Source organism: Poeciliopsis prolifica, unplaced genomic scaffold (genome assembly GCF_027474105.1).
Source record: "Poeciliopsis prolifica strain line A6 unplaced genomic scaffold, Auburn_PproV2 SCAFFOLD034, whole genome shotgun sequence".
Lineage (NCBI taxonomy): Eukaryota > Metazoa > Chordata > Actinopteri > Cyprinodontiformes > Poeciliidae > Poeciliopsis > Poeciliopsis prolifica.
Genome location: NW_026562409.1, coordinates 4,470,521 through 4,483,963, shown reverse-complemented (window position 1 = coordinate 4,483,963; position 13,443 = coordinate 4,470,521). Strand labels below are relative to the sequence as shown.

The 13,443-nt window shown below is 40.1% G+C and overlaps 1 protein-coding gene across 1 annotated transcript; it reads right to left on the bottom strand.

Moving 5' to 3' along the window:
• Window positions 1-1,260: 1,260 nt before the first annotated feature.
• On the bottom strand, window positions 1,261-13,425 carry hrob (homologous recombination factor with OB-fold). The gene is made up of 10 exons (XM_055051973.1): window positions 13,215-13,425; window positions 13,039-13,089; window positions 11,928-12,950; window positions 11,770-11,853; window positions 8,642-8,776; window positions 6,770-6,878; window positions 3,280-3,365; window positions 3,072-3,191; window positions 2,755-2,971; window positions 1,261-1,576 (listed from the first exon to the last, which is right to left on the bottom strand). Exons 1-10 carry the CDS (start codon window positions 13,215-13,217, stop codon window positions 1,521-1,523), a joined length of 1,884 nt encoding a protein of 627 aa, XP_054907948.1. The 5' UTR covers window positions 13,218-13,425; the 3' UTR covers window positions 1,261-1,520.
• Between the last annotated feature and the right edge of the window lie 18 nt (window positions 13,426-13,443).

The following is a 13,443-nucleotide window of genomic DNA, read 5'->3' as shown; positions in this document are numbered from 1 at the left end:
TTATTTGTCCAGTTTTCTAGAAATTCTTTCCTTAAAATGTCATGCTAGCCCACAGCATCATGACTCGGGGATAAAAGGCTTTTCTCCATATCCATGCTTTGTTTTCAGCCAACTGAAGTGTTTGCTGCTAAAAAGCTAAAAATCCCATTTAAAACATCACAAATAACTCTTCAGAACATAGAAACCATCTAATGATCGGTTTATTCATTATTGCAACTCTCAAATAGCACCATTTATTTTGCCCTTATTCCCATCCAGCACAACTTCATTCATTATTGCTCCGACTGCAGATAAAGACAAGTTTAGGGTAAGTAGCATTTCCTTGATTCAGTCAGAAAATGGCTTCAGTCTATGTAGTTTTTGGACTATATATTTATGTATATAATTGGATCTTTTTCAAAGTATATTTATTCACTCATGAATTAGCACTACATGAGAAAACTGAATTGCTTTTTTTTATTATAGTTATTGTCTGTAACTCAATTATACCTAAATAGTTGGAGTTTAATAAATTATCCATTCTAAGATGCATTTATTCAGTTTTGAAAGTCTGACCATTATCCTGTTTTTATTTTTTTTGTTATGCTGTTACTTTTTATGTGCTATATATTTAAATGTTCTTCTATGATTTTGTGTGATGTCCTTGGTGTTCTATTTGTAATTTTGCTTGATTTTTGAAAATCAAGCAGTGCTTAGTAAAAATGTTATGTCAATAAAATATATTATTCCAAGGAATTTAGTGGAGGTTTTCCATAGAACATCACTATGGTGGGAAATGCAACAATAAAACCTTTAACTTTTGGAAAACGTTCAGATTTCACTTCCATTTAAAACAGAGCTTATCTGTAATCAACCTGAGACTCAATGAAAGTCTTTGTGTTTTCATAAAACACTGGCTCCAAACAGAAGGCGCTTAAATGCACAAACACCTTCCAACAAAGAGCATATACTGCAGACGAGACACATTTTATCATCCAATTCCTCTCCCTCTTAAACATTAAATAGGACACTTGAGCTGCTTCTCCCTCCTTGGAACGACAAAGCAGCTGAGGATTAACCTGAATCTGCTACAGTGAGCCAGACGTAGTGCAGGACTCAGAGCGTGAGGAGGAAATCCCTCCACAAGAGCCTGTTAGTCACAGTGAGGCTCCACCCTGATGCAGACAGGACTGAATAAATGCCTCTCCATCAATGAGCCCCTGGAAGGGACAGTCAGGGGACACATCACTGTGTTACATGAGAGGAAAAATGCAAGAAACACCAGCAACAAAACGGCTTTAATGTTGCATAATTACCAGAACAATTTTCTGTCTGTCGTATAAGAAAGATGATGTAGTGAAATTTCTTGAGGTGACGTCAAAAACCAGCAATACATAAATCCATCCTGGAATGTTAACTAAAATAAATACAGGCATTATTGGCTGCAAAACAAAATAAACATAAAATATACATATTTAGTTACAAGTTCATTGAAAATTGATTTTAAGGATTGCGACGTCAGAAAAACAGGAAAGTTGATGTCAAAAGCTGTAGGCGTCCTCCTGTATCTCTCCCAGCAGTTTGTCCAGGTCGTCATCTGCAAACAAACAGCAGAATCAGAACTGCAACAATGATTCCTGGAATTAAGTAATTGGAGGGGGGAAAAAAAAGAAAAAGTTTTTCATTTCTGCTCATAAAGTGCAGCGACCGCTGTTAAAGATGAGCACTGATATTTTGGCTTGAAGGCTGTGATATTCAAAGGTTAGCGAACACTACCTTCTCACACAAATGCTGTTTTGCAGGCAGCAACATATGCAGTGATTGTGATAAAACAACTGCATGTGTGAGCCTGCAGGCATGAGCTGGAGGGCAAAAATATGCCTGACAATAGAACAAATCCTGCACACCTGAATCCACAGCGAGACTATGAAACCTGCTAGATGAGAAGCAACTGGCCCATGGGAACATCCAGGTTTAGCTCAATTACTGGAGCAATGCAGGTAAATTAATCACCTTATACCTGGAAATCCAGCATATTAATTAGGGCTGCAATACATTTGGATTAGTGTTGCAAAAGTTTGAAGTGTAAAAGCTGTTGCCTGTTTATACCAAGTATCATAAAGTCTTTGCATACAGACAGAACTTTAATGTGTTAAGTTTGACGAATTAATAGCATAGATTTTAACATTTAGACATCTTTAATGGAATTAATCACATTTTATGTTTTTCCTCAACAAAAATCCAGAGGCAGAGCCTTTGTATTGTGTTTCTCACCAGCTCAGGTTATGACAGGAAACAAGATTAGCTAGCATAAACACGAGGACGATGCACAGCTCTACGTTACGATGAATCCGTCCAATCACTGAATTACAGCCGGAAACAATCTGAACGTTCAGAGTCACATAAATACAGTTACAAAGTTGGCCTTCTGATACCTGAAGAACATTTTCAGGATTGGAAGACAACGTCTCAGCAAGATCTGGAGAAACTCATCCATATGTTTATCTTTACTGCAGCAGTGTATTTACAGGTCCGACTAAAAAACTCAATCAGATCCAGAATACAGCTGCTGGTGTTCTGACTAAAACCAGAACGATAGAGCACATCGCCCAGTTCTCAAGTCCCTACACTGGCTTTCTGTAGCTCAGAGGAGAAACTTTAAAGTAGCACATCAAAGTTTAGTTGTTGGTGACCTACAGAATCACGATTAGGCAGAAATCACTGAACATTTCTGTTTTTCACCCATAACTCAGAGTTTTATAATCCGTGTCCAACCTGCGTCCCAGTCTTGTTCCTGCTGTGCTGGATTCCTGCTGCCGTTAACCGATTTGTTCCCCTGACAAATCCTTTGCACATGAAGTGCCTCGCCTCCCTCTGTGCATCCTTTGTCCTTTTTCCCTTCGTCATCCTCTTCGTCAAACTCCAGCTGCATCAGAGACACCGGCTCCCGAGGGACGGCTGGAGCCGAGGTCGGTGACGACACCGTTGGCTCCTGCAGGAGGCGGACAAACGGGGTTTAAAAGCTTGTGAGGAAGGTTTTAAAACATGGTTTTATGGGTTTGCTGTGGTTCCCGTCCCCAGCCGGTGCTCACCAAGACAAACGGGGGGAGCTGAGTGGACAGACTGACCCCAGCAGGAGAGTAGATCCGCAGCAGGTTATTGGGTGTCACATTCAGGTAGTGGTTGCGATGGGATGGAGAAAAAACACCCACCTGTTCACCAAAAGAAAGCCAAACTGATTATTAATAGCTGCAATCAGTTTCAGGTCAAGCACATGAAGCGTTTTCTAACGAGTCTCACCTGCTTGAGGAGCAGCACAGCTCCGGCTTTTAACTCCTCACATCTTTCTTCTAAGAGACGCCGATGCACCGTTCCCTGAATCTCCCCTTTAGCCACAAATCATACAAGATGAAAAGAAGTTTATGATCAAAAAAAGAGGAAAATGTGCTGCCGTTGCTTTGATAGAGGCAGTAGCTTTAAATCAAACAAAGAAATTAATAAATAAATGGAGGAATTTCAAATGCAATCATCTCCCATTTGTAAAGCAAAGCTTACACTCAGATTTTATTCTTCTAACAAAATGCTGTTAGTCGAAGTGCTTAAATTCACAACTAGTGACAATGATTACTTTTGATATATCAAACTGGAGGGTGGAAGGGAATCAGATTTGAACTAAATACATCAAAGATCAGAAGCCGATCAAGAGAAAATTAGCTAAATCTGATCACTGATGTCTTTTTAAATTCACCAATTAGTGCGTATGTGACAAAAACATTACAAACTGGCAAAAAGCAAGAAGTGGTATTGATCTACAAAATAATTAACCAGATAACAGAATGAGTAGCAGCAATAAATTAAAAAAGTCTAAATAATACATTGAAAATAAAACAAAACACAGATCATCAATTAGTGTCACAACAAAAATTAAATTGATAAACATGTGGATAAGAATACGCTTTTTGTTTTAATCTTTTAATAATTTTCAGTATTTTTTTTGCTCTCTGATTAAAATAGAATCAGAGATATATTTGGGAAGGAAAAGAAAGCAAACAAGTAGAAATAAACGTGTATGTCAGAATAAAGAATAAATAAATGAATAACACATACTGGCATTAAAAGAGATCATTCAAATGCTTTTTATGTGTCCTTAAAAACCTATTCTATTCATTTAAAATGTATTTGTTTTCTCTTCTCTTTCATTGTGGCTTTTGGTAAATGCCAAGTGATGAGAAACTTCTGGTTTCAACTGTAAAGATGAGATGAGACGTAAATCAGATGTAGAAAGATAACAGAGCTACAAGAAGCCAAAAGAATATGCAAAATAAATCTATTCTGCTGTTCTGATACTTATTCAGCCACACAAGCACAACACAAATATTAAACTTTCTAAATATGGATGAATTTAGGGGGGAAAAAAAGAGAAAATTTCATGCATTAAGACAAAGAAATGTTCAGAAAAACAGTGACAAATTGTTTCTGGCCTTTACAATAAGTGCTGCAGACAGCTTTTCACAGCGGGACATTTTCAATTGAACATTTGCTCTAAAATGAGGATTTTGTTAGAAATCGAGCGCGTGGAAATACCTTTCTGAAACACTTCAGCTCCTCAATGACTGAGAATTACAGCCATGCATAGAGGCAACATATCCACCAGACCCCAGAAATATGAAGGAGCAGCTGCTCTCCTGCTGGGAAAGCTCAGGAAGATTTGCTTTTTCACCAGCTGATCTCTCTCAGATTTTACTTTTCTTGGCTGCTGGGTGGAAAACATCAGCAAAAATCCAGAGCACAATCTGGATTTCCTCTAGCCACCCTGAAGAAACTGCTTTACAGAACTGTACTCTAAATATAAGCTCTAGAGAAAAATATCAGCAGGACAATGATTACATAGAGGTCATAACAGAGAGCTTAAAGTTTACTGCAAGTTGATGAGGTCCTGAAGAAGCACAGCTTCCCCACATCATGACACCACCGCCACCATGTCTGATAATAGAAAATATTACTCAATGTAACAGTCGATGTTAGAAGCCTGTTTTTAACTGCTGATGCATCCTTTGTTTTAGATCAGCAGTGTCAAATTCATTTTGGGCCAAATCAAGATCCTAAAGGCTCTCAAAGGGCCAGTTGCACCAGAATGTATTGATAAACTCTGTTCACAAACTGTTAAAACACCAATAAATTCTTCAAATTAAATATTATTGAATATCTTTTCAGTTCCTCAGGATTTTGTGATACTTTTTGCAATTTTTAGCAAAAATAAATAAATAAAAAATCTAATTGCTTGTACTAATTTGGAAATATTTGCACTTATTTATGATAATAAATACAACTTTTTATCACTCAATGGATAGATGATGGACTGTAATCTGACATCGATTAATGCTAATGCAGCTGTTAAGTACAAGTATGAAACTTTTTTGACAATTTTTGAGAAAAATCTGCTATGAACTCCCAGTTATTTATTAGCACTAAAAAGTGTGGGGATTTGTTGATTTTACGTGAATTTCCACAATAATTCTCAAGAAACTAGAGGAACAGATTGATATAGTTTGTCAGTAAACGCATAAAAACCTGGGTTACATTTGTCTGACATTTTGTTTTAAGCATGTCAAAACAAAAATCCTTTTTCTGCATTTTATTTCTTATACTATATTTTAACTTCATTGACCTACAACAAGCTGTTACTTTCCACTTCCACAATGATATTTGTGCAGCTGAAGGCGCCGAGATGTTATTTAGTTGAAAACTGAGAATTACATTCCTACTATTAGAAATCAGATTGTAGGAGTGAGAAAATGTTGCGGCTCTTATGGAAACAGGCTGCAGAGCTTCCAGTGGGCGGGAGGCTCATTACGGAGAGGAACAGTCACTCTTGGTGTCAGAAGCACCTAATACCCACCCACCACCGACGCCGGTCCACTATAACTGAATCACTAATAGGCACTTAGGTCCAGAGCTGAAAAACATCCACTCCTGCTGATAATCAGCTCCACCGTATGCGGCAGCGCTCAGGAGCCCATGGCAACAGGCTGTGCGTTGGATCAGAGGAAGGAGTCGGACGGCGCAGGAGAGGGGACAAGTTCAGGACATTCGGAAGCTTCCTGCTGCAGACGCGGGACACGTGGACTGGCCTGCATGTGCCCTGCATGCATGAGTGTGTGTGTGCAGCCAAGCTTGTTATAGCAGCTGAACTTTTGCTGTCAATGCCACGTGGAGCGAGGCCAATGCTCCAAGAGCAAATGTCAAAAGTGGGGGAGGGAAAAAAAAAACAAAAAACAAAACATCTCACTGCTCTCCCTGTGGGTTGAAATCTCTTCTTTTGGTTTTTAAACCAGAATGAGTGTTTTTCAGTGTTTCTCCAGATTCAACAACTCCCAAAAGAACATGTTTCACATTTCACATAAACTCCTGATTTGATTTATAATATTTGGTAACACTTTATTTGAAGCAGTGTGCATAAGTCTGACATTACAGACTTAAACCTGACATAACAGTGATAAACATGAAGTGTCATTTGGTACATAATGACACTTTTAATGCAAAGCTGACTCTTTTAATGTAACTTTGTATAAACATGTAATTATTTACAAAATAATGATAAGTTGACACTTTTAATGCACTTGTAATGAAACATTTAATGCAAATTTGCATTAAGAGGCTCATTATTTACTAAATGACGCTTCATGTCACAAACAGTCATGAAAACTCCTTCATGTTTGTAACAGGTGTTATAGCATGTTTATGACATGATATGACATTTCTTCAAATAAAATGTTTCTGTGTGTTTTACCTGTTGGGTCTTTAAAAACAGCCTTAGCGTCGGCGTTCGTGTGGATGATGCTCTTCAGCAGAACAGCCATGTTGGGCACTTTGTTTCTGGGGAGCTGTTTTAGAGCAGCCTGATTGGACAAGAAGAAAAATCAAACATTTTAACTTTCTTTTTCCTTGAGGCTTTAAAAAGAAGACAGGTTAATGTTTCCTGTTCACATACTGTTAATGTTGCATGTGTTATACAACCCTAAAAAGGCTTTTAGAAACCAGAACAATTCAAACTTGATTCATGTTTTGTTTATCATTTATCGTCGTCCTAAGAAATTCCAGTTAAGGATGATTAAAACTGTTTGCAATGTCAGGGATCGTTAGTTTTATTATCTTATTCACTATTTCTTCAAAGAAACTATTGATAAATTTGAAGATGAGATTAAATGCAGTTTATAATAATCGCATTTCTTTGTGACTTGTGTCCAAAGGAAGCTGATCAGAAACAGAATGTTTTCACAGAGCATTATTTGTGTTTGTGGGTCGCAGTCAGGCAATTTCTTTAATAAACAGTTCCAAAAATGTTTCAACTAATACAATTAGTAAACAATAGATTATGTAGGGTTGGGGATGTAATGCATTGTTTAGTATTTACTGTGAAAAATTTATAAGAATTTTAATTTATTGTAATTGTGATAAATTTCAGTGACGGATGATAAATAAAAATGACCAGAAATGTTTTTATTTTCCACTGCTTGTTCCATGAGAGAATCAATAAATTTGAAAATATGATAGTGTGCAGTTTAGAATGAAATAAATCACACTTTTTTCAGTAAACAGTATAAATGGAAATATTTTTTAAGAAAAATATTTGTTTTTGGTGCTGCGAATGCTGTGCCATGCATACAGAGCCTAAAAATAAATGTTTCAACGGTCCACATTGCCCATACCTAATGTTATATTTCTTAATATCCAATTATAATAATATCTTTGTTAGATTAAATAGTAGCATCAAAGTTTATGCCATTTGTTAAGATATAAAAGGGGAGAGCAGATTTATCACCACCTGATCTGCCAATTAATTAAAGCCGATGAAATTATTTTGAGTCTGTGTTCTTGTGATTCCTTTCCTTGATCAGAGCGAAGACACATTTGGAAGTTCAGAAGCGTGTGATTGATTTGTCTCAACATTTCCTCAGGTGCTGCTGCGGCTTTATTTACTTCATATTTACGCTGAGAGGTTTTGTCAGTGTGACAAATTGCTTGCAAGGAAAACCGGCCCTTTAATTCCTCCTGCTTTCATCTCCTCTAACACATCCACTGAGTGAGCATCTTAATCACCTCTGCCTTAAATATCACTGCTTTCACTGTTGATTCATTAACACAAACAGCAGCTATAAGGATGTCCTGATATAAATTCGCAGATCTGAGCAGGATTTACCGCTGGGATGATCCTCTCTTTCCACTTCATTAGATGGAACAAGCTCAAGCTGCGCGCTAATTTGCTCAGTGATGCAAACACAGATTTTGGGAAGCTGATATTATTGTGAGGAGCTTAACCTCATCAAGCTCAGCCGGCATCCTCCCAGTGACTCTGTACTCGCATGTGAATGGAGGGCCGCTGCAGAGGCCGACATGTGCGCTCAGATTCAGACGCTGCCTCCAGTGGTTTCTACTCACAGTGGGAACAGAGCTGCAGCAGAGTCTCTATTAGTGTGACTGATTAGTGATCATACTTTTTATAATCATAAAACACCTCAAGAGCTGCGCCGTCGTTTGTCTTGATTATGCCAATAGACCCCCAGCTGTCACACAGGCTGTTATTATAGATGATGAATCATTGTTAAAAAACGCTTGACCTAAATACTCAGCAGCGCTGACAGGAAGTACAGGAGTCCGCTACCTTTCGGAGCACCATGACGACACTGTAGGTATGCAGGAAGCACGACGGATTTCTCTCATCCAGTCCCATCTCAGCCTTCATCGCCGCCCAGGCGCAGCCACTGAACTCCTCTTCCTCAGACTGTGAGCTGGAACACTGGAACGACAGAAGGGACAGCGTCCTTAATGACGAGACACATTCAGTGCCTTTCAGAAGTATTTGTAAATCTGAAAGTTTTCCAACTTTCAGATGTAGACCAACACACAGAGAGTTAAAGGATGCTTTCATGAACAGGTTAGGATGGGTCTATGGGCAACTTGGAACATGTTTATTACAGTTTTTTTGCACAAAATCACTGTTAGATCATAACACAATGAGCTACTTTAGGATCTCCTGTCACTTTAAATCCAAATAAACTGCTGCTGGCCACACACCCCAACTCAATGTTTACGCTCACACATAAAAATGACTGCAAACAGATGTGCAGTTATACAACTGTACGTCCTTGTAAAGCAGAAGTGGAGCCTCCTGCACAACCAGCGAGAATGCAGTAAGTGGTTTCTGGAGGGTAAGTTCCAGCAGACATTGTGCAGATATAAAACCAGCTGATCAAACGTGCTTGGACCTCAGACTGGGTTGCCACGTGACGAGCAGTGACTGCTGAGTTGTGACTTTACATACCGCAGGATTTGAAATGGTTCATTTTACAGACACCAAACAATATGAACTTGTTTGTGTCATATGATTTGTATTTAGCCCAAAATATCAAATTCATCAGTGTGCAGAAGATTGCAAAGGATGGTTATAAGTTCCACTGTCACCAATTCCATTTTATTTACTAATATATTAATACTTTTTGGATGAATCTCACTGCAGTAAACCCCCAACTGAGGCAGATATTTGTTGCAGATGCTAAAGAAGAGATGAAAGCATCAAAGTGATAGATTAGAAAGAGAGAAATAAATTGGATTTATCACAACCTATAGAGTCAGAAAACAATTCACCAATCAGAACAACTTTGTACTAAAACTGCACTCCAGTTAATTAGCCATAATCTTAAAACTGTTTCTGTTCAGAACTACTGGCCTGTGGGACCACAAATAAATTAAGCAAGATTGTTTTTTTTTTTGACTCATTATTATTCTCATTAAACCCTGACAGCAATATAACTGAAAAATCCCCTTGGTCTGAGTAAACACAGGACAGCCTTGAAGATAGAAGAAAATTAATATTACAAAAATGCGTAATGACTCAGCAGTGAAACACAAAGCAGGACTCTTAATTTCATTACAGTTAGAGGCCAAAACTGTAGTTGGAAATGAAATCTGATAAACCAAACAGCCCAGTTCTGCAAACCAGAACCAGGAACTGGACTGGTTAGGAAATGCTTAGAAAAAAAAAATCATTTTGTTTACATCCTCTGTGCTGTAAAGAGGAAGAAAATGTTCTTAATCAGTCAGAAGGGACGTCGCGCCGTGCAGAGCGCGGACACAGGCTACCGCTGATGATGGGGAAAAACAGCAGATCAGCAGCTGTGACAGAGGAGAACAACAACTTAAAAGCAGCAATTTCCCAGAATGCAATGAAAGCATGGAGCAGTCATTCAGCAGTAGGTGATAAAGAAAGTTTGACAAACACCCAAAAGGAAAGAAATATATATCCACAGAGATAAAGACTCTACTGAAGCAGATTTTAAATCATTTTGATGCTGAATGCCTTTATGTTGTGGTTATTATCTATAAGGGAAAACAATAAATGAGGCAGATCAAACCTAAGCATGGAAACCCAAAAACAAATTTAGAAACAAGTCTGCATTAGAACTCATTTGCTGATATTAATCCAGACTATATCTTAATAGAAACCCCTAACCAGCTCACAAGCAGAAACGGTCACAGTGGGCCCAGCCAGACATGAAGATTCATTTTCAAACAGACTTGTTCACTGATGACTGCTGTGCAACCCTGAATGGTCCAGATGGACGCAGTAGTGATTGATGGTAGATGGCCACCACGTCCCAATTTGGCTGTGACGTCAGCAAGGAGGTGGTGGAGTCATGCTTTGGGCCCAAATCATGGGGAGAGAGAGAGCTGGTCGGCCCCTTCAGAGTCCCCTAAGGTGTGAAAATGACCTCAGCAAAGTACATGGACTTTCTGACTGAGCTGACTGATTGTCATCTTCATGCATGACAATGCACCATCTCATGCTGCAAGGAACACCACTCTGTCATTGGCTGCTATGGGCATGAAAGGGGAGAAACTCATGGTGGGGTCACCATCCTCCTCTGACCTCTGACCCTATTGGGAACCTTTGGAGTTTCCTCCAGCAGAAGATTTGAGGGTGGGATGCAGTTCATATCAAAACAGCAGCTCTGGAAAGGTTTTCTGTCATCCTGCAAAGAAATTCAAGCAGAAACTTTCCACAAACTCACAAGTTCAATGGAGGCAAGAATTGTGCAGGTGATATAAAGAAGGTCCTATGTTAACATGTAACTCTGTCTGTTAAGATGTTTTTGGTTGAATTAGCTTTTGATTTTAGTGCATGTGACCACTTCATGCTGCACATTCAAAGAATGACCGTTTGCAGTTCTTTATAATCCATAAGATGTAAGAAACTCTGCTGTGCATAATAACTTGGAACAGTGGATTTTGAGTTTTTTATTTTTTGAAAAGAATACTGTTCTCATGGGGAGCTTTGTTCAGTAAAATTTGATTTATACTGTAATAGTTCACGACTTGAAAATTGAACTGACCATCATTTGCATTGACCATTTAGAAAAATCTGAGAAAATTTGCATAATAATTTGAAACACTGTGTAGTGCAGCTCTATTCTACAGATAAAAGCAATAAATTACAGCAAATATTGAAAATCTGGTCATGCCCCATTGTAAACACTGACCAAATTATATCTGCTGCAATCAGTTCATTTATAAGGCGCTAAAAAGAACATTAATCCAAAATCAACTTAATTAAATTTCTAAATGGTGCAAGATTTGGGTTTCCTCCAGTGGGAATATTTGCAGGCTGGAGAGAAATGTTTAATTCTATTAGCTTGAGGGAATAGTTTTCACTTTCTGCAACACAAGTTATTTAGAAGTTGCTTGCTTTTTGTATTGATATGTCCAGTGGTTTGCCTGTGGGGTTTTCTTTACCTGACTCTGCAGTCGAGCCACAGCCCCATGAGAAGGAGTGCTAGGAACGGAAACCACGATCTCGTCCAGATTCTGACCCTGAGGCTGAGAGGAGAAAATAAGCTCATACGCCTTTAAAAACAAGTTATGAAAAACAAAACATCAGAAAAGGAGCCAACCTGCTGCGGCAGCAGGCCTGCAGGACCAGGGAAGCGTCTTGTTTGGGGTTGGTGTGCCTCGGAGCGCTGCCTCTTCCTGGGAAGTTTGCTGGACGCAGACACCAGCTGGACCAGGCGGTTGGTGAGGACCGGTGTGTGCAGAGGATGTGGGCTCAAGGCAGAGGAGTTGACAGAGGCGGGAGGCCCCGGGGAGACCATATTAAAGAGACTTCGAGCTTGAGAGGTGGCTTGTGGAGTCATCCACGGCTTCTGTAGCTGCTGAGGATGGCTGGGAGTCCTGGAAAAGCTGCTGGGTGCCGGGGAAACGGCAGGAATCCTGGAAAAGCTGCTGGGTGCCGGGGAAACGGCAGGAATCCTGGAAAAGCTGCTGGGTGCCGGGGAAACGGCAGGAATCCTGGAAAAGCTGCTGGGTGCCGGGGAAACGGCAGGAATCCTGGAAAAGCTGCTGGGTGCCGGGGAAACAGCAGGAATCCTGAAAAAGCTGCTTTGAGGCTGTGGAGGAGCTGCAGGGAATGAAGCACAACTGGTACTCGGAGGCTGCAGATGTGCAGAAGAAAGATTCTGTGGAGCTGCAATAGAGCTACAGTAGCTAGAAGTGTCCCGCAGGTTCCGAGTAGGAGGCGTTTGGATTGTGACATATGTAGAAGGCCTCAGTGTTTTCACTGAAGATGGAGGCTCAGCTGCGGCAGGTGTCGAAAGCTGCCTTGTTTGACTGTCACATTCATCCAGGTCTGCCAGGTCAATGTCCCAGTCATCAAAATCATCCTGAGCTGTGCAGGCTGTGTTAGAGGAAGCGGAGGAAGAGGAGATCTGCCTCAACCCCTGAGCAACAGTTTGTGCAGCACCACTGTGCACGGCGCCATTGCACAGTTCAGCCAGTTTCTCTCCCGTTGGCTGATGGCATGTTTTCTCCTGGTCTCTGTGAGAGACAGAAGAAGCCCGCAGGCTGCAGGATGGCACCGCAGCTGCCGCTTTGGATGGCCCTGCTACCGAACAAGGGCTCCAGTCTCTGCCCAGCACGTCCTGGGTCAACAGGAAGCAAACAGAGGTCAGCAGGTCACCGAATGGAAAGAGGACACTGATAATCGGACATATGAATCAGGTGTGTTACCTCATCATCAAAGTCCTCGTCCAGGCTGAAGAGGCCGCTCAGTTTGCAGGTCTGTAACAGAGAGACAAACGATTTAAACACAAGAAACAACAAGGGACGGGTTTAACAAACGTAAACTATCCACTAGCATTGTTGTTAACTCAGTTAGCTGTTCAGATTGATGGAGTATAACTCACCATAGCAGTCAAGGAATATCACGATGAAAGCCGAGTCTGTTGAGTTCAGATAAATACACCAAACTGAAATCGAATGCCATTCAATAAATGACAGATAATGAGAGTCGTTTTTGTCCCCAAAACTTCTTCTTTTTTAAAATTACTAAGCAGTATTGACCAGAAGGCAACTTTTCTTCAGCTTGCTACTTCTTGGTACCCCGCCATTACGTTCGAACGCGACTCGCTGACG

What these genes read in the sequence shown, in the direction of transcription:
- hrob (XM_055051973.1), bottom strand. An exon ending in CAGGCCTGCTGCCGCAGCAG is followed by an intron (nt 11,854 to 11,927) that starts GTTGGCTCCTTT and finishes TTCTCCTCTCAG; the next exon opens with CCTCAGGGTCAGAATCTGGA. An exon ending in AGCTCCCCCCGTTTGTCTTG is followed by an intron (nt 2,972 to 3,071) that starts GTGAGCACCGGC and finishes CGCCTCCTGCAG; the next exon opens with GAGCCAACGGTGTCGTCACC.